Source organism: Formica exsecta, unplaced genomic scaffold (genome assembly GCF_003651465.1).
Source record: "Formica exsecta isolate Colony F162 unplaced genomic scaffold, ASM365146v1 scaffold21, whole genome shotgun sequence".
Taxonomy (NCBI): domain Eukaryota; kingdom Metazoa; phylum Arthropoda; class Insecta; order Hymenoptera; family Formicidae; genus Formica; species Formica exsecta.
The window spans coordinates 942,026-969,068 of NW_021849398.1; the positions used below are offsets into that span (position 1 = coordinate 942,026).

At 31.2% G+C, this 27,043-nt stretch overlaps 1 protein-coding gene across 6 annotated transcripts in view; it reads right to left on the reverse strand.

The window, feature by feature from the left end:
- The window catches only part of LOC115235045, a 92,840-nt gene extending 66,877 nt beyond the window's left edge, over window positions 1-25,963 (reverse strand). For 2 of the 6 annotated variants that reach the window (XM_029806543.1, XM_029806544.1), the window contains exon 1: window positions 25,772-25,963. In XM_029806543.1, coding sequence (XP_029662403.1) covers window positions 25,772-25,936 — 165 coding nt within the window. In that variant the 5' untranslated portion in view covers window positions 25,937-25,963. Of the gene's footprint in view, window positions 1-23,903; window positions 25,493-25,771 lie in introns of those variants that run through there. The other 4 variants (XM_029806545.1, XM_029806546.1, XM_029806547.1 and 1 more) reach the window with 3 other exon arrangements.
- Between the last annotated feature and the right edge of the window lie 1,080 nt (window positions 25,964-27,043).

The following is a 27,043-nucleotide window of genomic DNA, read 5'->3' on the forward strand; positions in this document are numbered from 1 at the left end:
ACATAATATATTAATAAATATATATCTTATATTTATAAAACAATTAATTGAATATTTAATATCAATTAAATATTTTATATGTGCTATATATATGCACGGTAATTTAAAAATATAATTATCACAGAAATAAACGAGAAATTAATTTCCCCACACAAATATAACAAAAACAATTAAATAATTTATAAATTACTTACTCTACAGTTTCTTCGCTGTCATTTGACGCTTCCATGGACTTTTTTTTCATTCCTTTGCTGCTCCTTTATAGCACTCATACAGTACTTACTCACGAGAAATCGGTTAATTACCATTAACACATTATGACAATTGCGTGATACTTTGCACGGCACTCTCGATATTAATCGCACGCAGACACAGATTTTATTATATTGCGAGGAGAAAATAAATTAAAAAACAAATAAAAAAATTTGACTTTTTGTGCGTAATTAGTGCATATAATTAGTTTTTTAAATATTATTATATTAGTTTTTTATATATATAAAAGAGTTGTTATATAAAAATTTAACAAAATTACAAAATAAAAAAAAAATCATTCCTAGAAAAAATTATAATTAAGTCCTATTTAAACTGTAATATAACGCTATCCATCTATCGCGTTTGTTTCATATATTTTCTCATAATTGAAACCTATCTTATGCCATTATCATCAAACGCAAGAAGCATTAACTATGGTTATTCCTGACAGTGGCGTTTCACCCTCCGAAAATGTCTATAGCAATTGTTCGGCGTTGTGTTTGCCTCTGCATTCGTCGTCTCGTCACGAAAGCCCAGAAACCTAGAACATTTCGTGCACCCTATATAACTACCCTCTACTGCGAATCACCGCCCCGGCCCAACCCCTCGATAATCCAGCTAGAAACACATGGCGTCATTGCGTTGTTGACCGCCTGGCATATGCAGCGAGATGCCTCGCGTTTGAATAAGAGCAAAAATCATCAAACCGATCCCAAAAGTTCAGAATGCAAGCATATACATATACATATATACATGTAAAGCAAATAATTAATATTTAAACAATTAATTATTACGAGAAATCGAATTTTTTATTAGTTTTCTACTTATTTATCAATTTTTAACAAATACTTAATAAAATTGCATAATTAGCAAAAAGTCGCCTTTAGATATAAACTTTTCACAAATATGTGTGTGACAAATAAAAATATATAATTTTTATATAAAAAATGATCTAAATAACTATAAATCTCTTAAACATAATATATTAATAAATATATATCTTATATTTATAAAACAATTAATTGAATATTTAATATCAATTAAATATTTTATATGTGCTATATATATGCACGGTAATTTAAAAATATAATTATCACAGAAATAAACGAGAAATTAATTTCCCCACACAAATATAACAAAAACAATTAAATAATTTATAAATTACTTACTCTACAGTTTCTTCGCTGTCATTTGACGCTTCCATGGACTTTTTTTTCATTCCTTTGCTGCTCCTTTATAGCACTCATACAGTACTTACTCACGAGAAATCGGTTAATTACCATTAACACATTATGACAATTGCGTGATACTTTGCACGGCACTCTCGATATTAATCGCACGCAGACACAGATTTTATTATATTGCGAGGAGAAAATAAATTTGCCGACTGTTCATACGACAAATTTTGATCGAATGTATCTCGCGACGTATAAGTTTTAACAAATTACAACAATATATATACGTGTTTTTTTAAAACACAGCGATTGATAAATATCAAAAAATACGCGAAATCCAAACAACATGAAATTCCGCTCTTATTTTGTAGTATGTTGAATATTTCGCGTGACGGCAAAAAACTGACTATCACACGGTATTCGACGCTTTCTTACATGCTTTGTTGACAGGCGGTGGCCTTGTTGTCATTCGCGTCTCGAAGCTCACGAGTGGGGAGAAAGGCCGCGGTACGAGAATCGCGTCTCGTATATCGTTACGCTATCTTTAAAAAAAACGCGAGAATTCCATATAATACATATAATTCCATATAATAAATCAATTTACGTAGTTAATTAATTTCTGCAGTAAATAATATCGCGGCGATGGTCATTTGATTCAAGTAATAAAAAAGCATAATATATATATATATATATCGATTTTTTATTAATAATACGTGTATTTCGCGAAATTACATTGGAAATATATTATACGTGTTTGTAAAATATTGAACTTTGATTGTATATTTCATCGTGTTTTATTTAGCCATTAATTCGATTCGCGTAATACTGCACAGTATTAAGGTAAAAATGCTAAGTTAGGATAAAAATTTTCGTGTTTTTCAGTCATTAACAGAACATTACAGATACGACATGGATTAGACAGTCGAGGCGTATTTAATTAATAAGTATATTTGTTATTATTCCCGTAAATTGTCAATAATTGATCAGTCATATCATAAATGCGACGTTTATACATTGTTGTAATTTGTCAAAACGTATATTTCGTGAGATTTATTCGAACGAGGTCTGCCGCGTTAAGGTACCTTTACATGGCAGCGTTAAGCGTCGAGCGTCTGCGTAGAAAATTGCGCAGAATCTAATTTCAGCCTAGAATCTATCTCTTTTAAATTCTGCGCATTTTTCTGCGCAGACGCTCGACGCTTAATGCTGCCATGTAAAGGCACCTTTAACAGTTGAAAAATTTAGCTATATTCCCGAATATCGCAGGATATTTCTCTTTAATTTTAGCTTGTAAAAAATAAAAAAATGTCTCGAAATAAAGAAACATATAATAAATATATATAGCAAAAAAGATAGCATTTTACTTCAAGTGGCGCGTGAATCTCGGTGAACGATTTTCGATCAAATTCTAATTTTCGCGTTATTCTCTCGTCGCAATATAAAATAGTGTAACTTGCTTGCAATTAACGTGGAGAGTGTTGTGCGATTATCATATTATGCTGATCATAATTAATCATTTTTTCACGAATGAATGCCATAAAAGAGCAACAAAAAATGAAGAGAAAAAGACTCGGAGAAATGTCGAGCAATTGTGAGTAATTCAGAAATTATTTATTTTTTACTTTTAAAATTAATTGCGCATTTATCTCCAAATAGTAATTTCAAGTATTTTTAATAATTTATTTTAAATTGCCATTTTCAAAGTAATTATTTATTGTTATTCATAAATTAATTATTTTAATTTTTAATGTAATATAAAATATTTCATATTATATTTTAAAATGCTTAAAACATCTATAATAAAGTATTTGTAGATATACAGATACTATATCTATTAGATGTTGATATGAAATGGATGTCAAGAGGAGTTAATATTTAAATATTTGATAATCTATGATTATTACATTAAAATTAATATTATATTAAAATAATATGTAATTCTTTTAAAAGATTACGTTGTGTAGTTTTTCGTTGCGGATTATGTTAAATAAATGATTGCAAATTTTTTTTCCAAATTATCACAAATTATTGTTGCATACAAAAAGAAATTAATTAATTATTTGTTATGCAATCGCGATCATGACAGATATTTTAATATCTTTTAATTATTTCAGACACATAATTAAAAAACAAGATATCCTTCAAATTAAGATCGAATCGAGAAAGTCTATTCTCACGAGTTTTTAATCTTGTTTCGACCAACGCCAGCTTTTCCGTTGAGCTCATTAAGTGTCCTGACCCTTCACGCTCGTAGATTAGATGGCCATCGTGATTAGAAACTCCCTTTACAATTCCTTCCTGCGGGTCGCTGCATTTTGTGAGCTATGCCTTATAACGCTTCGTCAGCGTTGTAAACATAGGAGCTCCCTCTTTTTTACCAGATGTACTTTCGCGTGATGACTTTCGAAGATTCCACAATTTATTGTTTAAGATTTATTATTGCACATAATCTAAAGTCTAGACGCTATTATTTTGTAATTATGTGAAACATAAACTGATCTTTTCTAAAATTGAGCTGTCCCACATTCCTGAATTATACGCTGTTCTAATTTGTAAGAATCTCACTTAAAGATATCGATTTTCCTCTCACATTCATTTATTTAACTGCGTAAACCTCTCTTATACTAACTTATCAATAATAAAATTTAAAAAATCAGAATATTTAATTATTAATTAATTTCTTTTATATCACGAGATCTAAAAGAATATGAATATTCATGACTGAAATAATATTCGAAAAATATCAAGTAGATATTTTTATATCACTTTATTTTGATCGACACGGCAATTCCGCTCTATTTCTTTTGTTCTTGATTATTAATACAGTTCTATCTCTTAATGTTGTTAGGTAATCTTGTTAGCTCTGTATTTTTACAAAGGCAGATAACAAACTATACGCCGCATAACTCGATATAATAGCGAGAAATTTCAAGTCTGCCACCTTTCTCTCTCGCATTTTCGATCGCAATCGTACGGAGAGTAAAAGTAATGAAATTTTTCGAAGTTTTCTTCGATTTGCCCCTCTGGCGGCATGAGTTTTAACGGATGCGAAAATGAGATCTTCGTCTTTGAACTCTTCGCTAGGAAGCTCTGGGAAAGGTGCTCTCACGCGTATTATCCACCCACACTCAATTCCCTTTCGTCCCCCATTGCCGTTCTACTCCTTCCCGCCCCCCCCCCATCCCGCCTACACGCGCCTTCTCCTCTCAATTTAATCGAAGAGAAGTGGAGAGATGTCCCAAAGACGGCGTATCGACAAATCCTTCCTGGATGCTTTCAAATATCTTCTTAAAGCAATCGTCCACGAAATTGAACCTGCAGGCTAATGTAAGAGACGCGGAATCAATATTATCGCTCTGATAATAATACTTCTCTTTCACGCACACATATACATTCGTTTGACGTTTTTGTCGTTTGTTTGTCGTCCCGCCTTTTGTTCTATCAGTCATAGTTATATATCGTTAAACGATCGAGAATTTTATTTAATTTTCGGAGTCATAAACGAGTTATATATGTCGAACTCATAAACGAAATATATGTATGTCATTAATTCCGAAATATTTTAATAATATATGAAAGCAATTGTTAAATAATAAAAAGTATCTATATCTTTCGAAATCAAATATTAGCTGGATAATCTTGAAAATAAATAGTCGGTTATATAAAGAAAATCTAAATAAATTTAAATGAGATGACATCTAAAATATATTTTAACTTTATATATTAACTATTTAATCAAATTTTTAAAACCAAATTATTATTTGTTAAAATAAAATAAAATTATAGCTTAAATGATTTCATTGTTCATTATCCGTTTAAAGTTAATTTATTCATTTAAGCTTATCGGTGCTTTATAAGATTATAAGCTTTGTTATGAAATAGTCAAGTGGATTTCATATCTTTCTCGGGTAAAAAAAAATTGATTAAAAAGTTTTTTAAACTGCTTATGGTTAGAACTTTTTATAAAATGAATGAATATACTCAAAATTATACAAGAACTGTTTTAGAATAAATAAAACTCTGAAAAATCTGCCTTTATTTCATATAAATAGTGATTTCTAACAGATATATGCCTTTCTCGAGTGAAATAAATTATTTTAAAAATGTTTTAATACTGCTAATAAGGAAAACTCTTTAAGAGAGAGAAAGAGCATAAATATGCTAAGAGCTATACGAGAACTGTTTTAGAATAAATAGAATTCTCGAAAATCAACCAATATCACTTGAATATTTGTACATATGCGCATTCACTCGTAAATATTTGATTTTAATCAATGTTTTTTGCTTTTAAAAAATAGAACTCTTTTTAGAATTCATATAAAATTACAAAACTTTGAAAATCTGTCAGAAATTAATGAGGAAAACTTCATAGGAAAGTGAGAAATTGCGTGAACTTGGAATCTCTGTTTTGAAATATTTTCTTTGATGTAACAGCCAGAATTATTTGTTTTAACTATTAGGAACTAGAATTATTAAAAATAAAGCTATAAAAAAAACTCTTAATTTTTTATGAGTTTTCATGGAATGACATGCCAGCTTTACATACACATGTGTCACATAGATGGAATACACATTGTTAGAATTAAACATATATACACACATACATGTTAGAATTAAAAATAAAAATTAATAAAGACAATAAAAATAGCAATTGCAAATTGTGTCTGTATACTAAACTGGTCTGTGATCATTCGGCGGAAACAATCGTGCATTCGTTTACTTTAAGAGTTTTGTATTGACCAAACAAGACCGGTATCGGTTAAACTGCGGTTGCAAAGAGGGAAAAATGCTTGAAGAATCAGAAATGTTATGTAACACGCGAGAAATACGAATGTATGTGTGCAATTCTTTTTGAATATTTATAATGTCGAGTTAGAGGCTGTTACAGCGGCGTCTCGGGTGTTCGCGGAATCTGAAACGAAGAGACGGAATATCATTCGAAGAAGTGCGCGTATTTGTTTATCATCCGTAATTGAAACGGCCCTCGAATAAAGTCCGCTCGTGAAATAAGCGAGAATTCTTTTTAACTCCTTCGTAGCTACACCAATACAGATTAGTGTTATTCACTAAATTAAAAAAGACGAACAATTAGATATTTTCAATTATGAAAAGAAAGAGGAAAATTTTTTTAATACACGCACATATTAAGTATTATACGTACTTCCATTAAGACAGAATTGAGAATCCTTCAAGAAAATAAAATATGCAGTTCTTGTACCAGATAAAAGTATAATTTCAACATGAGGTCATTGTTATTAAAAAATCTCAGCAGAGAGGTACTGTTTATAATTTTTCATAGTTTTCACAGCGTCGCATATAATTATAAAGAAGTAAAATTATAGAAACGCGTATAATAAAAAATAAATAAAAACAGATATATTATAAAATAAAAATGTAAGAAAATATATAAGTATATATTTAAAAAATTTTTTAATTCCATTTTTCAAAAGATAAATAAAATCAAGGGATATATTATTGATATTGATAAAAGTAAAACAAATGTATACTTTAATTGAATATATATATTTGTTATAAACAACAAATCTACATTTTTTATTAAATTTCTAACAAAGTTGATGAAATAATAGTTGAAAAACCGCGGTAGCGGTTTATTGCAAAACTTTAATAACACGTTTTAAAATATATTTTTTTTAATTTTTATTCGTGCATGACTAATAGACGAATAAATTGAATTTATATTTAAATAAAAACAATCATTAATGCTGTAAATTTAACGAAATGCAATCATTCAGCATAATTAATATATAAAAAAAAAACGACGATACGAGTGTTCATGGATAACCCATCTTGACCTCGATATAACACAAGTATTTCAAATTGTTTTCAATCCTCTATCTGAATATCCAATTGTACAGTTGCTGTCTCATGTATAGGTAGATATCGACTATCGACGTTCAATATCTTAAGAATGATCGCCAAAAAGGGAAGTAGTTCGAATATCGGATACTTTCTAACGTGCTCCGACTTTCTTTTTCTCTGCACTCTTTACGACTGTTCTTGAAAAGCTTTTGTATAATTTCCTCGACATTATAAAAATGATTCCTTTTATCATGTAAAAGTAATTAAGATGAAATTCAAAGTCCAATAGTTTACGAAATACTTTATAATTTATTTTGACATATTGTGATAAATAAAATATAAAATATCTTGTAAAGAGTATTCATTTCTTCATTAAAACGTTCGTTAAATTTTTAACAGGATAATGAGTAAAATCAATGGCATTATCATTATATGCACTTGTAATGTGCGATTGCATATCTCTTTAAATGCAATTATACAGTTATTATATAAATCAACTCATATAAACACTTCTTATCATTCTATATATAAAAGTATAAAAATAAAATCATCGCAAAATTAATATATTTTGCGAGATATTTCAATATTATCTTGCATACCTTATAAACTCTAATTAAAAATGGACTAAATAACTTAATTTGTCTGCACAAACTTTTGTATTTTCAAACGACTCGATTAAAATAATGCAATTATCTTGTAGTTTGATAAATGCGATGAGATTTTTGAATTTCCTTATAGAGTGTAATCGATAACGACTAATTAATTTATCAACGTTGATAGCGCGGCATTTGCTTTAATTAGTATGGGTTATCACGGAACATACTCTCTCACAATCAGTATCGGTAAAAAACAAACTCAATCAAACATTTTATTATATTATAAAATGTCTGCATGAATTGATAAAGCCAAATATTACCTGAATAGCACGGTTTTTACAATTTTTTGATTAAAAGAGCAGATTCGTGAGTTTTTCTGAATTGATAAAAAATAATTTAACTGCATTTATCTTTTAAAAAAATTTATTACAAAAATTTAGCTTTTATTTTTATAATTATTTTCTTAATTTAGCTAAAATTTAGGAATCATTTCTCTTGTTCTGTATTATTTTTGGAAGGCAAATTAATTAATATCGTCAACTTGCTGGTAATATTATCTTAGAAGCATTTGAAATGTTCGAATACGTCGGTTGCACGAACGTTAAGAGAGACTGAAAAGCAAACATTTTCAGGATCTGCTGCCAGAGAGACATGTACATGCGAATACATATACGTATACCCCTTACGTTGAAACTGCTATCCGCGAGTGTGCCCATTAATATTTGTACTTTCATATTTCATTCCGCAAAATATAAACCAACCAAATTTTACCCGATGCAAAAACTTTTGGTGCACATGTAAATCTCTAGTATTTACCAAGTCTTTTAACGATCACTGACTATAACGGATATCTCTTTCTCATACTCACAATCTTATGTGACAGCAACAGCAGTGTACAAAGATCATAAAATTTTACGAAAACAATAGAACGATTTATAACTTTCAAATATTTTCTCAAAGCGTTTCTTCACATTATTTCTCATAGCATTGTCGTCAATTCAATTTAAAACTAAATTAAATTTAATTATTAAAGTACATTTAATTAGATATAATATTAATTATTTAATTTATACATTTAAATAATAAAAAAATACGATTTAAGAAATGTCCTTCCGCTACATAAATAATAAAAAGTGTTTAGATTATATATTCACATGTAGAACATACTTGAGATCATTAAGGATGTACATCCACAAATTTGGCCTCTCTTCTCGCAAAACGTCTCATGTTTTTCTTTCCAATAAAAATAGTAGCTTGGGACAAGAACGACTGAAAAAACTGCGAAAGCATGTCCCATTTTCTCCGACAAGCACGAAGAAAGGACACAGAAGGAAAAGCAATCACCAGTTTGTTATATATATAGGGCTGCTCAAACATCCTTTTCACCAGAAAAAGTTGTTCTTGAGACGCAGATTGCTTTCAACTGGTAGTTTGGAATTTTTCAGGTTATGCATGCATCACATAATTATTTACACTTTGTGTAGCTTTGTTTATAATGTCCATTAGTATAAAGAGTCCTTTAAAAGTGAAGTTATATAAATATATATATATATATACAGGGTGACAAGCAACAACCGCCTACTAAGTACATAGCGTTATTCTTTACCAAAAACTGAGTCGAAAAGTTCTGAACCATTTTTTTCTATAACGCTTAATAAAGGGAGTTATTATTGAATAAAGTCGAGCCAACAATCAGCGCCGACCTTTAGCCGGGCGCACGTCGGTGAGCCGTGCACGTGATAGTGTGCGCCGCCGAGCGTTCACGCACACTACCAGGCGCGCGCTATGTATATTTAGTAAACGTTCTTTACGTGTCATCCTATATATATATATATTTTAGGTATGTAACTTCGATTATAATTGAACTAACCAAGAATATGATTCTGATATATTTTGATATAAAATATAAAATACAAAATATTCACTTTTATTCGAACGACAGAAAAATTTACTTACGTAAGAAAAAACATATTGTTCCGTTTAAAAAGGAGAGATAGCTTTTAAATTCCATAAAAATAATTTTGACAACAAATTTTGACTTGAATAGAATAATATTATTCTTACATATTTTAAATATCATCAAAAGTAATGAGTTATGAGATTATATATTTCAAATTATATCGTTCAACTTGTACACTGCAGAAATTGCATTATTGAAATTCGATAAATAGCGACAGTTGAGAATTTCCACGTGCACCGGAAAATTCAAGAGATGCGCGTGGGATCAAAAGAAACAGAAACAGAAAAAACGGGCAGAAGGGAGGGAAAGAATAAAATAAAAACATTTTTTTTTATAGAACAATCATTTTTTAATTAGTACTCTTTACTATAAAAGGCATTATTTTACAAAAATATCTATAAAAATGTAAAAATATTTATTTATATAATATTCTCTAACTCTAACAAATAGCGGATATGTAGGATCCCGCTTTTTTTGCTTCCTGTATCTTTTATTGAAGTAATAAAAGAATGATTGGTGTACATGCATGGATCTCTGTATGTAGTATATAAATGTTTGAAATAGAAACAAAGAGATTTCTGCAGATGAGAAAAAAGCCAATTACCGGTATCATGTTGTCGATCGAGTTTCTTATATTTGTGGAAAATTTGTGATTTCAAAAGGTTGTCTTCCAAAAATTTTGTTTAAAAAAAATATTTTGTTTATCCGGACACAACTCGCTCGTACAAGAATTTCCGTCCAACGTATTTTTGCAGCTATTGATTTTATTGAAAATCTCTCTCGCAAATTTAATAACGCAGATTATTTTCGAAATTGTTTGTATCGATCGGATGTGTATTTGTGCATACAATGTTTCGGTTTTGCACAAATTATGCAAAGCGTCAAATGGTAATTACTGACAGCGTTAATTACAATGAAAAAATTAAACATTAGATATATGGCATTAAATTCTTTGTACATGATTAGATAGCTTCGGAAGTATATAATAATGTTAAATTAGATAATTAAATAATTAAAACAATATCAATTTCGTTAAAAACAGGCCAGATATACTAACAATAAAATAAGAATTGCTTGAATAAAAAAAAAAAAAAAAAAAAAAAAAAAAAAAAAAAAAGATTTTTTTAATTCCGAAAGCGAGCCGCCACCAAGCCGCTGGGACAGACGGCAGAAAGTTAAATCGCGGTAACTTTTTAATTGAAATCGAAAAAGTTTGAGCTGAACTGAAAAGCGCCAGCCGAAGAAATAAATGTCCCGTTGCGTTGCGTCGACCTGTTCAACTTCTGCCATCTTTCTTGCTAAATTTTATAAAGACTGACCGGGAGTTATTCGAATGATAATACGTAATACGATCACGTTTTAGTATGTAGCCTCTTTTTTCTGTCTTTGCGATTTCGCAACTTTCTGTTCGTCTTTCTTTTCAATGTCGTGTATTATAGGGATATTTGATCAATCTTGATTGATATCGGAAGCTTCTTTCAAGACTCGATTATTTTTGATGGATATAGAAACAAAACACCCACTCTCTATTTTTCAAGAGAAATTTGATAAAGATGGGCAAATTTTTTATCTTAAAGTATAGGAGTATTAAATGTTTCTTTAGTATCGCACATTATCGATCCTGGACGGAAGCGGAAGCTATCGGGGATAAAAGATGAAAAAAGATAGAATTGTCCATGGAAGAGAGAAATACGTTAAAAAATTTACGCGAAGAATGGAAGAAATTGGTGTAGAAGTCGCGGACCGACCATTGAGAGAAAATGAAGTGGAAGAGATAAAGCTAACGAAACAAAACGATTGAACCGGCGTCCCTAATTGTGTGATTTCTCAAATTATCTCGGAAGAGAAGGAAAAGAAATATTACAGTGCGTGATGTGAATTATTTAATCTTTCCCTGAACATTTGAAGTCTGTTGAATCCTGAGTAATTTTTGAAAAGGAATTTTAATCAGCATTATTTCGATAAATTCAATAATCGAACAAACAAAAACACAAAAATGTAAAATACAAAAAGTAAATTTTTAATATAATTAATTTCCTGGTTACATTTGCAAAATTATCTACATAGAAAGAAAGAGAGAGAGAGAGAGAGAGAGAGAGAGAGAGAGAGAAAGAGAGAAAGAGGTCCGTTTATATTTTTCTGAAAAATTTATACGACATTTTAGTAATTAATCTGTGTCGACAATTGTTATTTTAAACGACAAAATGTTCGAAAAAATTTGAAAGCAATTTGCACTGCAAACAATATTCAGAAAAATAATCTTCTCGTGTTTTCTCTTAACAAAAAATTAATTAATAAAATAATACATTTCAGTAATATTTTTTTTTTTTAATAGAGTTTCTCTTAAAGTAATTAATACAATTAGATATAAATTGATAAAGGTTTACATCAAGATAGACGCAAATTAATGCAAAATAAAAAAAAATAAATGCGTCGACAGATTTAATAAAATAAAAACATTTTTTTTTATAGAACAATCATTTTTTAATTAGTACTCTTTACTATAAAAGGCATTATTTTACAAAAATATCTATAAAAATGTAAAAATATTTATTTATATAATATTCTCTAACTCTAACAAATAGCGGATATGTAGGATCCCGCTTTTTTTGCTTCCTGTATCTTTTATTGAAGTAATAAAAGAATGATTGGTGTACATGCATGGATCTCTGTATGTAGTATATAAATGTTTGAAATAGAAACAAAGAGATTTCTGCAGATGAGAAAAAAGCCAATTACCGGTATCATGTTGTCGATCGAGTTTCTTATATTTGTGGAAAATTTGTGATTTCAAAAGGTTGTCTTCCAAAAATTTTGTTTAAAAAAAATGTTTTGTTTATTCGGACACAACTCGCTCGTACAAGAATTTCCGTCCAACGTATTTTTGCAGCTATTGATTTTATTGAAAATCTCTCTCGCAAATTTAATAACGCAGATTATTTTCGAAATTGTTTGTATCGATCGGATGTGTATTTGTGCATACAATGTTTCGGTTTTGCACAAATTATGCAAAGCGTCAAATGGTAATTACTGACAGCGTTAATTACAATGAAAAAATTAAACATTAGATATATGGCATTAAATTCTTTGTACATGATTAGATAGCTTCGGAAGTATATAATAATGTTAAATTAGATAATTAAATAATTAAAACAATATCAATTTCGTTAAAAACAGGCCAGATATACTAACAATAAAATAAGAATTGCTTGAATAAAAAAAAAAAAAAAAAAAAAAAAACAGATTAAATAAAATTTTATTTAAATTCTCTATTTATCAACCGCGAAAAATGTACTAACAAATAATAATTCAGGCTTGAATCAGCACTCGATTTCTATTTTGTTCAAAATTGTATTTATTGTATGCAGTTACGTAAATAATTTAGCAAAGAGAAACGTATCTGTATGAAAATAAAATTGTATTTCTGTCAAGAAACCGCGTTCGGAGCGAAGAGTCACTGTAAAACATTGTAAAGCACTGTAAAACGAGCGCGTCGACAAGACGAAACAAGATTGAAAAATAAATGAAATTGGCAGTCGATGAAAAATCACGAAGGTAAAAATGCGCGAGAAGCAGTTCTGTCGGAAGTAATCAGACTGAGAAGTATCTGCGATTTCGCACGCTGGCAAGAACGATGCGTTCGGAAGTCAATTTATCGAGAGTAGGTTTTATGAAAATTTTATTTTCCGCACGCGCCCTCTCTCTCTCTCTATTTGTCTTTCTGTCTAGGTGTAATTTTGAAAATTTTTATGAGCGTTGTTAGAAATTAGTCCCGACATCGTAATTAATCTGTGTCGACAATTGTTATTTTAAACGACAAAATGTTCGAAAAAATTTGAAAGCAATTTGCACTGCAAACAATATTCAGAAAAATAATCTTCTCGTGTTTTCTCTTAACAAAAAATTAATTAATAAAATAATACATTTCAGTAATATTTTTTTTTTTTAATAGAGTTTCTCTTAAAGTAATTAATACAATTAGATATAAATTGATAAAGGTTTACATCAAGATAGACGCAAATTAATGCAAAATAAAAAAAAATAAATGCGTCGACAGATTTAATAAAATAAAAACATTTTTTTTTATAGAACAATCATTTTTTAATTAGTACTCTTTACTATAAAAGGCATTATTTTACAAAAATATCTATAAAAATGTAAAAATATTTATTTATATAATATTCTCTAACTCTAACAAATAGCGGATATGTAGGATCCCGCTTTTTTTGCTTCCTGTATCTTTTATTGAAGTAATAAAAGAATGATTGGTGTACATGCATGGATCTCTGTATGTAGTATATAAATGTTTGAAATAGAAACAAAGAGTATTTTCCGCACGCGCCCTCTCTCTCTCTCTATTTGTCTTTCTGTCTAGGTGTAATTTTGAAAATTTTTATGAGCGTTGTTAGAAATTAGTCCCGACATCGATTTCCTGTACTGGAATGAAAATTTATTTACGGCAAAAAATAGTGTTACAAGTACGTAATTTTTATAAGAATCGATATGTACGATCTTCCAATTGTAAGTTTGTAAATCTTTTCTTTTCACTTGTGTGCTTTATAAAATAGATTATAATAGTCATGATAGAAGTATTTGAAATTTTCTAGGCTTTCGTCGCCAACTAAAAATCTGCTTCACGAGTTAAAAAAGTCATTTTTTCACTGCATATAAATGTAAAATATTTATATACACAATTTGTATAAAATGTTACAGCCGTTTTTGGAACGCAAATGCATTTTATTTAATTGCAAAGAAATGTGATTTTTAACTTTCAAATTCTCTTTAATAACAAATATAATTTTTAATTTTCAAATTCTCTTCGATAAGAATTTTTTCCCATATTACAGTTTGCCTTCAAATAACAAACTAAATAAATAGAATAAATTATAGTTTTTAAATAAAATTCGATATTTCAGATATCCTTTTCAAATGTTTTTTTTTTTTTTTTTTTGCGTAAAATATACAATTAGATATAAATTGATAAAGGTTTACATCAAGATAGACGCAAATTAATGCAAAATAAAAAAAAATAAATGCGTCGACAGATTTAATAAAATAAAAACATTTTTTTTTATAGAACAATCATTTTTTAATTAGTACTCTTTACTATAAAAGGCATTATTTTACAAAAATATCTATAAAAATGTAAAAATATTTATTTATATAATATTCTCTAACTCTAACAAATAGCGGATATGTAGGATCCCGCTTTTTTTGCTTCCTGTATCTTTTATTGAAGTAATAAAAGAATGATTGGTGTACATGCATGGATCTCTGTATGTAGTATATAAATGTTTGAAATAGAAACAAAGAGATTTCTGCAGATGAGAAAAAAGCCAATTACCGGTATCATGTTGTCGATCGAGTTTCTTATATTTGTGGAAAATTTGTGATTTCAAAAGGTTGTCTTCCAAAAATTTTGTTTAAAAAAAATGTTTTGTTTATTCGGACACAACTCGCTCGTACAAGAATTTCCGTCCAACGTATTTTTGCAGCTATTGATTTTATTGAAAATCTCTCTCGCAAATTTAATAACGCAGATTATTTTCGAAATTGTTTGTATCGATCGGATGTGTATTTGTGCATACAATGTTTCGGTTTTGCACAAATTATGCAAAGCGTCAAATGGTAAAACTTAATGGGGGTGATAAAAAGTTATTAGTAATAATCTTATTCTTTTCTTTTTTTAAATCGCGTATAATTGTTTTAGATATATTATAAATATATTAAAATAGCAACATATTATTTATGTAATGATAAGATGTAGAGCGAATAGAGTAGAAATTTTGAAGAAATCAAAACTATAAAAGAGAAAAAAAGATCGATTACAAGTACAAGGAATCAAACATAGTGCATGTACTTTTTAGATACCTCAGCGAAATATTCCGCGTCTGATATTTCCGAGCTCGAAAAGTCTGTTACTTATGTGCGCGGAAACTTCTAGTGGATGAATCTTCCGTGGAATTGCATAGTTGGGACGAGGTATATCAACGGTTGTCGAACATTCTGGAGAAACTCGAGATCGAAGATTGATCGAGTAAAAACTCTTTTATCACATCGACATTTTCCTTACCGCGAAAGAAAAGTCTCAATGGCAAGCATGTTTTCATGAAGTAATATCATTATCCCTCTTTACCCTTATGGCAGCAACTTAAAAAGTAGTATAAGTTTTTGTAATTTGTTTTAACGTTCGCAAATTTTTACTTTATTAAATCTGTCTTAAAATTTATGCGCATACGCGATTTAACCTTAAACAGGATTTTTATATTTTACTTGTTTATATTATTATGAGAGATATCTGTGTTTTCATCATGTGTTGTAAACATACATTTTTACACAAGGTCTTTAAGGAAATATGTTAAAAAAGATTTCACAAGAGATGCTATTGCACATTGTAAAGATAAGAAAATTCGACTGTATTAAACGCGATTTATCAGACTTTATTGTGAAAATACCAAGAAAAGTAAAGAGACATGAGAATATCTAGCGAGATACAGTTCGGACAAAGTTCTCCGAATGACGATGCAATTCTACCTTCTTATTAATAACACGTAGACATTTCCGTGTCTCGAGGCACGAAAATTCATCTCGTGCTTAGATAAGAGAATTTCTGCGGTTCAAAAGTCGGATGTCATTCGCTGGAATGAGATAGCAGTGGTCTGCTCTCTCTCTCTCTCTTTCTCTTTCATCTCAAACACACTGGTCTCATCGGTTACGTGTACACGACATCGTGTGTATCGCGATACATGTATCGGCATACGTGTATCGGCATACACACACGACCATAGTCCAGCAAGAACCGTATTTACGAAGCCAGGCGTGCGAGAGCCTCTCGTGTAACTAATCGCATATCTCGCACTATTGATTGCTAAGAAACGTGCCCGAGAAACATCCTTCTGGAAACAGTTCGCAATCTTTAGCATAGATAGTTACGTATTTCTTTATATAAGTTATATATTTTCCTTCCATTACAACTCTTATGGCATATGTATATATCATTTATCATCGTGTTATTTTTATCTTTGTGATATTTTATAAATTGTGAATGACTCTCAAAAATTGCAAAAAAGTAGAAATATCTAGCATAATCTAGTTTTCTTAAAATTAAAAATCAATTTTTTTTGTTAGCAGAAACATTAGCAGGAACAACCACTAATATAGTTTTCAAGCTATAAATTCATTGAAAATGAAGGATTTCTTGCACACATTGAGCATAAATAATTAAATAATGAAACATATTTATCGACACGTTTCTACGTGCAATAACATCTGCAAATAATATAATTAATAAAAATAATCTCTCTTTGTCTTTTATCATTACATTCTTCTAATAAACCAACTATACTGCGAATAATTAAATCATAGTAGTAGATGTATTCACGGTGCGTCTCGGATGAATTTTAACGCGGGTACATACATTCCAGTGACATAGATGGAATCATGCGCTACATTGTGTTACTAAGCAACAAGAAACAACTTCTCTTGAAGACTCTCGAGTTACACGAGCGAAGAAGCGTCAAGTATGTAAACCATAAGGAGACAGTATGCGACGAAACTGAGAAAAGTAAACAACGCGCCGAACGTGCAGATGTGTTTAATCGTTAAATACGTAATTTAACTTTTCTCGAAAAACATTTTATCGTAAATACGTATTACCTCATCCTTTCGATACCAAGATTATATACGCTTTAAGAAACGATTGATAAATTTTATTAAAATTTAAATTGTATTGAAAATTAAAAAAAAATAAATAAGAATAATTTTTAGCGTAGATTAAGACACGTATGTAACACGTGTCCAAAAATGAGAGAGCAAAGTACGGTAATAAATAAGATATGTTTATTTTCCTAAAAATAAATTTCTGAAAAGAAGAATAGTACACTTTTATTAGCAAAAAGTTAAAGAGTTCAATATATATATATATATTTTTCTTCTTAAATACGTGTTAATTAAAAGAAAACACGATGTTCTGAGCTATGTCAGTTTTAAAGAGAAGATGCGAAACAAATTTGAATCACGGAGTGATCGATTACACCGCCCATTCACGTCGTGAAAAATTGCCCCGCTATTCCCGGGTGTTAATAACTTTTCTAATGGAAAGTGATAAAGTACTATTTTAACATGTTACATGCATTCGACAGAGACCGAGTATAGGGAAGCCCATTAACGGTTTTTGTAAACCTATGACTAACACGATGAGCCAGCAAGATGTGTTACATAATCATTCAACCATTCATGTTACACGTACGTGCTCGTCAACTAATAAACAAGCAATTAAATTTTCCAACTGAAAATTCAGAAAAGAATACACAAAATAAAACAGATTCTAGATTAACGATGCAAAACATCGGTTGGAAATTAATTTGTGTTGTTTTTGGTAGTAAAATATTATCATCGACAATTTGAAAAGAGAAAATTCAATACTCGAATTTTGCTTTATGTTATCCGAGTTAATAAAACAGAGATCGTGAAAAAAGTAGTTTTTCTATTTTCCATTGCGAATAATAAAATTTCTTTCGTCGTGAATTATACGTGATATAACTGCAGTTTTAATTGCGGGAATTCTTTTCAGAAATGTTTCGAAGTACTTCTCTCGCGCTTTATATCGGATATCCAATGCGTTACGCAATAGCGTTGCAAAATTATTGCATTATATATTGTTGCACTATAGTTTGTCACTGTGAATATATCGGCTGTGGAAATCCACGTTAGAATGTTATGGAAATATCGTATGAGAATATTATATGTTCGCTCGCTACCCTGTGTTGCTGCATAATGTACAATTATTATTTGACAGATGTTAAAATTAACATAAACTCGCATTGGGTATCGTAAATATTATATTTATCGAATGCAAACGGATGTATTATATTAAATATTAAGAGTTAACGCGCGAGTTATATTATGTAATAAACACACACAGATTAACACATTTTTATACGAAACCAAATTAAATATCTTCTCTCTTTATTTTCTACCACATTTTAGAGACAAAATCAGGAAGAGAGAATTAATTACACTCTAGTTAATGACTTGATGCAGTTTAACTCTTTAATCGTAAAGCACATTATATAGCATTGCGTGTACAATATTGCTCATGCAAATCCTAATTGTGTAGAAAAACTCACAAGTTATTATTTCAATTGGATATCGTTGTGACATAATACTATTATTATACGAAGAGATTAAAGTATTACGATAAGATAAAGCAAAACGTGGTCAAATTTATACATTGAATTTAGTCATCAATTTTCGTCGATTATCAGTCAGTAATGCCTATTAATGTAAGATCACGCGTTCCCGTATAAAAACAACCAGCGTCGTAATAAAATATCAATATATAATAGTTATATTTATAGCTCTCCGCAGTTTCCGATAAAATCAAGCAATAATCCTCAATCTGCAAAATTCTCAATATTATTTTCGCTCAATTACATAAGCTACTTTAACTGTAGAATTTACTCCGTATATAAACACGTAATATAAAACATCGTGATCCACACGAATTTTATTATTTCTATCTTAATACTATTATTACTCTGAATAGATATTTCTAAATTCTTTTTCTATCAAAAATCTAGTTTAAATTTCACACTGATTAAAGGTAATGTTTATTTCTCATCGATTAGACAACCTATAGAATTCATTTTATTTCTCTTTCTTTATATGAAATCTCTTTCTTCCGTAACGAGTAATTTATAATTGTTGGATAAACTCGAGAAAAAAAAAAGAAAAAAACTTAATCTATTCATTTCTTATTGCGCTTTTTGTATTTAAAACAAAATTTTTGGAGTTATTCGAAGAGAGAAAAAGAAAGGAGCAATCTGCGGAAAATGTGCGATTGAACAGACTTATTATTAGTAATATAATATTATAATTCTATTGTATCTTATCGTCGCGTATCGGATATGCAAGACTCCGAGGAATCGGCATTCGCGGTACATGACCCCGATGCAGGTCATATGACGTAATTAGGGATACAGAAACAATGCATGCCTTTACCACTGCCGCGCGTTCTATTAATGCCGCTTAATCTACAATCCCAATAATTGCTCTCGGACCGAATATTATATTGCCTTATAAACGTACGTCGCTATCCACCCAACATGAATTCAACCGACCGCGCACAATTTCATTTTAATATATCTTCATATTTTAGTCATAAATATGATTGCCATATGATTAATTTATTAGTTCATTTCAATTGATAGCGTAATAATACAATTATTATTCGATTGTGAATCTTTTAAATTTCAATGGTGTTTAATTGAATTGCTGATTTGAAAGAAACCAGTTCGCTAGTTTGCTAGAAAAATTCGCGGAGGAATCAAAGAAAGTATCCTTGATTCGTAATACTTTTATATTCATAGAAGAAACTCAATTCGAATGTTTCTTTTTATTGTTTGTATTTATATATTGCATTTATAATGTTTATATTTTATTTTATATATTTTTTACATTGTTATATTAGTATTAATTTATATTCATTCGTATCGAAAATAGAGAATTATTCCCTTTTAAAAATCAATAAAAATCATGTTTTTATCGTGTTTATCCAAACAGAGAATGCATGAGATTTGAAAAATACGCCATTTATTTTGCTTATGTTTTTTTCCCATGCAGAGAAAACATAATTGCTCGTTCATATGTGAACAATCGTATATCGCGCGCAATGAGTGGCGACAATAACATAATCAATAGCACACATCGTGTTTCAATAAATTAATGCCACGCGTTTTATTTCCGCCACTCTCCGCGCGCTGTATGTTCAGGCTGTATTAAAACAACGCGCTGTGTTGCAGGTATTTACAGTGAAACGCTAGTTTCCGAGTAATTCTTCCTAATTGCCAGAGCGGCGCAGCCGAGAGATTAAAATGCACGTTGCGTGGCGGGATAGTTAATGTCACACAAACGAAATAAAAGTTTCCTTCGTTCTCTTAGATTTATCGTTTTTATAAAGCAATTCATATAATGTAAAACCATCATAATATATACCGTAAATGATGGAATTGTGTAACGCGCTAAAATATAACTTGGTAAAGGAGAGATCTGTATATAAGAAAAAAAAGTTTTGAAAAAAAAAAAAATTAATATTTACATTGGTTTTATTTTTTATTTCGTTATTATAATTATATATTTAACTGTAAAGTTTATACCGCGCGCGACGCAAAATTATATATTATGCGAAGTCAAGAACAATGAGCTAAGAGGGAACGTACCCTCGTCATCGTGAATTAAAGTAAAAGGGCAAATGGTGCAGTGGGACGCGTGGTATTAAAGAGGCCGGGGTGTCGGAAGGGGAATGATTAATCGTCGAGCAATCTCTCCTACGCGTTCACGAAAAAAGAAAAAAGAAAAAAAAAAATACGCGTAGGCGAACAACTGATGATGTGACATGTTTATGAAATATATCACACAATCTTGATCTACGGCGTTTATTCCTTGACTAATATGACACTTATTATGTATACGGCATAAATTCATATACGGGATGTCCAAAGAAAAATGTATAATATTTTGTCCCTGAAGGAGATATAGTTTCAATAAAAATTTATTGAATTTATTATTAATTTAATTAATTGGCATTTTATTTATATATATATAAAAATATAAGAATATATTTCAAAAATATATAAATATAAAATTTTCTTTTAGACATTCATTTAAAGTGGAATTATTATAACAATATTATAACTGAATAAAATAATAAGAAAAAATAATTGTAGATTTATAAATGTTGATCCGTACAATTATATGTGGATTAAAAAATATTTGGCAATTTTGACTTAAAAATTATTGAATCTTGTGAAATTATAAGATCTTGATAGTTTTTGAATTTTACTTATGTATTTTGAATAATTTGAATAAAAAACTAAAGCAATTTGCAAAAGAATGAAAATCTTTTTTCAAACATCCCGTATACAGAAAGGCAAATTTAATTGTATTCTCGAGCTTCTTTAATAAAAGATATTTTTATATATCAGAATAAAAAATATTGTTCAAATTGAATAATATTTAGTTGCAGTATTTATATATGAAAATATTTTATATATTTTAAAATTACGTTACGTTGCACTTGATTAGAAAATAACAGTATATGACAGATAAAGCCGACATGTAAGATAATTTTCATAAAATAAAAAAGATAATATATACAATTTTTTTTTGTGTAAAACTTTTTATTATAAAAATAGTTTGTTCAATTTAGTTGTCTAATAATGAGTTTATATAATAATATCATTATATTGCAAAAGTAATGCACTTTCTTAAAATAAAACATACATAGCACAAAACATAAAAGAAAATACATATTACACTTGTAATTGTTTCTTTTCTATAATATTGCTTCAACAAGCAAGTCTAACAATAAGTGCAATGCCACATGAAAAGATGATTTTTTGTCTGCTCTTTTAATTATTGATAAGCATTTGGATGCTTTATAAAACACTAAAAAGATATAAAAAATATTATAAGAGTATCATTACGAGAGAGAGAGAGAGGGACGGAAGGAGGGAGGGGGGGGAGAGAGAGAGAGAGAGAGAGCACAAAAAAATAAATATTAATAGCTTCTCTTTCTTTCATGACTTTAAATAAATCCTAGCAATAATTGAAATTTTAAAAGTGAAAAAGATTCATAAATATGTTAATTTAAAATAAAGCAAACCCTCTTGTTTGCTTTATTTGTTTGCGAAAGAAAAATTTATACGTCAACTAAATTTTCAATCTATGTATAATTAACAAGCGTATTTTAATTGTCTTTCGATGTTCTCATGAAAGCATAAGAGATCGAGACATCGCTGAAAAGTTGATTATATCCAAGTGTAAAAAATTATAATATTGTAAAAGCGAAAAAGATTGATAAATATCTTAACTTAAAGCAAGCTCTTGAGTTTGCGAAAGAAAAAGTTATATGTCAATTGAATTTTCAATCCATGTATAATTAACATGTGTATTCTAATTGTCTTTCTATGTATTTATGAAAGCATAAGAGATTGAGACATTGCTGAAAACTTAATTATATCCAAGTGTAAAAAATTATAATATTGTAAAAGCAAGAAAGATTTATAAATATTTTAATTTAAAGCAAACTCTTGAGTTTGCGAAAGAAAAAATTATATGTCAACTGAATTTTCCCAATCCATGTATAATTAATTGTATTTTAATTGTCTTTCTATGTACTTATGGAAGCATAAGAGATTGAGACATCGCTGGAAACTTAATTATATTCACACAAGTGTATAAGATTATAATATTGTTCTAACATGAATCTTACTCTATATTATCATAAGCATTTCAGCGAAAAGATTACATGCGTTGACATCTCAATATGTCTAATCAACATTAATAAATATGAAAGCTCTGTATGTCTATAAACTACAGGGAGAAGAGATTACATTGCAAGACATATCAATGTGCATAATCAACATAAATGAGCGCAAAATGCTGCTCTATCTATCCATAAGTACGCAAGGAGGGAATTTACATTGATCGAAAGCTTAATATGTTTAATTGTAACAGTATTTGAATGAGATGAATGTTACGTATAGCTACATAGATACATAATATATTACATTTCTAAAATCTTAATATATCTAATTAACAATCTAGAATAAATATGAACATTGTACATTCCTAGACATGAGACAAAATTCTTGCATTGCATGTGAATACGCATGTGAATATAATTATGAAACATCAGTATGAGAAAAAAGGTTACATTGCATAGAGAATCTCAATATCCTCAACATACTGTTTTAGAATGTAAATGCCACTTGCGTGCTCATGGATATGACGGAAAGAGATTACAACACCACGAGACTCCATATATGTATAATACACCTTGACAAGCATGAGAATCTGCCACTGTGCGCATCCATGAAAGATGGATCACATCGCGCGTCATTTTAATGCACATTGAATCGGTGCTCCGAATCTACACGATATCACATACACGAAGGAAGAAAGGGAGGTTAAACACGGAATGCTCGCGGGCACTCGCGCTGTCCGGGTGACGTTCTGCGCGAGGAGCGCGAGCGCGAGGTCGAGCGACGTGAATCGAGGAATGCGAGATACGAACGCGTGCGATAAGTGCGTACTTACCGTGTGGCTACCATAGGGCCTAGGAAGGGTAATATTGCTGCCGGAGGTAGGGGTAGACACGGTGGTGGCGAGCCGCTGTGCTGTGTCCGCGCGACGAAGACGATGCGTAGACATGAGGCGGCACGGGACGCACCTCGTATATTATGTCGCTCGTCGTACACACAGGTACCGCGCCGCACGCACTACGTACACGCGCCGTCATCCGGCGATGATGATTTAAAAGCGGAGATGCGACGAAGGAAAGGAGGAAAAGAAAACAAACTCGAGGAGTGACCCGGACTCGCGGCGACCTCGCACGCATGCATGCACGACACCCCGATCGGCGGGAGGGGTGGTGATGGTGAAGGGAGAGAGAGAGAGAGAGAGAGAGAGGATACACGCACGCACACACTCGTCGCCGAATATTCGTGGCAAAACTCCGGAGAGCGTATTCCAGGAAGGATATTCCGACAGCCGGTAGCAGCAGCAGCAGCAGCAGCAGCGGCGGCGCCGACGACGACGACGACGGCGGTGGCAGCGGTGGTGATCGCGGATTAATATGGCCGTCCCTCGGTTGACACGGAGGCTCGGGTCGCGCGTAAAAGCGAGCGGCCGTAACGGTGACGACGATTGCTCGTTGCCACTAGTGCAACGGTAAGATGGCACGATGACGCGACGGCGACGCACAGCACTGGCAGTCTCGTCGTGGCACGCGCACGCATTTGTTTCACTCGCGGGGAAATCACCACGCACCACTCGCGATCACGATGATTCGGCTCAGCGCGACGCGAGACGTATCGCTCTCTCGTTCTTGCTCCTCTCTCTCTCCTCTTTCTCACTCACTCTCTCTCTCTCTCTCTCTCTTTCTCTCGCCGGGAGTTTTCCACGCGCGGACCGATGACGGCTTCCGTCCGCTTGTTTCTTGTTCACCGATCGCACGCACGTTCCTTCGGATCCTCCTCGCCGGTAAAGCGCCGATCAGGCGATCCCTTGTTTTCCCAACGTAAACGTGTATCCGACCGTTTTGGAGCTCACTCGCGATGGACACGTTCGGAGTTTTCGGAACACTCGTTTCGTATGTCTCTCTCTCTCTCTCTCTCTCTTTCTTTCTCTTTAGCTAGCTGTTGGTCCGTCTCTGTTTCTTTCGTCCCTTCACTCTCGCTCCCCCTGGCCGTTCTACCGTCGGCCACTGTCGGGCTCACCGACGGAGAGAGATACCGTGAACGAGTCGCACGAATCCACCGTATTCGATGGATGAACAGGCAACCACCTTCACTCGCGTTTTATTGCACTTTCGTCTATACGTCGCCCGCGACGATGCTCGGATGCACGACGACACGGCGCACGCGGACCCCACGCACGCACGCACGTTTATCTTTACGCTGCGCGAGGACGTGACGCGACCTCGGTGCGAACGACAACGTCAACATCACCACCGTACGCTTTCGTGGCGGCCATCTTTTTCGGAGATACGACGGCGAAACGCGGAACGAGAAACGCATGCGCGTACATGGGTGTATGTGCGCGAGGGCGCTGCGCGCGAGCGAACAGGACTGCCGTGTATGCGTATGCGCGATAATGAGAAAGTGACACGCAGGGATGTGACAAGTGTAGACCGCGTTAATATAAAAAAAAAAATATATATATATATATATATGAGAATATACAAAGAGCTAGTTCTCTCTCTTTCTCTTTTAAATCATTTAAAGCGTATATTGTTTAACATATAATTTATGTTGTTTCTTGTTATTTCTTTTTTATAAAAATATAATTAGAATTCGAAGGAAGTCAAATTTTTACTATTTCTATTTTTCTCTTTAAAGTTTAATATTATTTACGTTCACATAATCCCAAATTTATGTAAATTAAGTTGGTAAATTGTGGATAACCTTGTACACAGCGGACGACCATTCTTGATGCATCTCTGGAGATACGATACACAACGCGCGTGTCACGTCCGCGGCCGTCGTGTAAGCCGTAAGCACGCGATACCGGCTGGGATTTGCAAAGAGGGGGCGAAATGTGTGTACGCACAAGTGCACACGCACACACATAACTGGCAGCAGCCATGCCAGTTGATGCCAGTCTGGTTGACCGAGCAGCAGTCTTGACGAAGGGAACGTGGAACCGACATGAACCGACGGTCGTTCCGCGCGTTTAACGGAGAATTGTGGCTGTGGCGCTGCTCTTGTCTGTCTCGTGATCGCTGGTAATGAGGATTTATATAACGAAACATTAATAATTAAACATTAATTAATTAAACTATAATTAATAGAAATTCTTAACTCGTGTATAATTAAATTATTATTGCGTAAAAAATTAGTCCATCTGTAAAATAAAAAAAAAATTGTAAGCATAATTGATATAAATTAAAAAGATTAGATGTATGCATATATAGTTGGGTGGATAATGTAAAAAAAATTTAATTTTTGAATTCTATTTCTTCAAATTTATTGTTCAATGAATTTGATTGTCTTCGAAAAATTGATGAAATATAAAAAGATCACCTTTTTGGCAAAAACATTTCTCTCGAGAGAAATATATGACATTTGAATGCATTAAAAATTGAAAAGATAATAAAGACTGATTTTCATTTATCGTCAGCGATTGCCTGGTATGGATGATAAACGCAGATTTCTGGAAATATTTATCTATTAGGTAATTATCTTTCTATTAAAAAAGTCATCTAGAAAATTATGCGTTTTAATTTTTAAATATGTATACATTTAAGTTTTTTACTAGAAAGGAAATAACATTATTGAATTTATATATTAATACATTCTATTATCTTTTGTTAATATATCCGGATTTTTTTTAGAGAATTTATATCTTTTCTAAATTTCACAAATATAATTAATTCTCTGTATGAAATCGAAACTTTCGCTGTGCACAAAAATAAGAAATTATTTGATATTTTGATATTTGTAATTGTATTAATATAACTTATATTATTTATATATACATGTGTTATTTTTTAATAACAACTCAAATACTTCTTTTTCCTTTCTCTTTCTCTCTAGAAGAGTTGAAGGGAATGAATGCATAGTGAAAAAAAGTAGAATTAACCTTTGAAGATATTTTTATTTCCTCTTGATGCTTTATAAGAGTAGTCCCAAGAAATATATTAATATTTCACTCTTGTGTCTTGTAACAGATGTAAA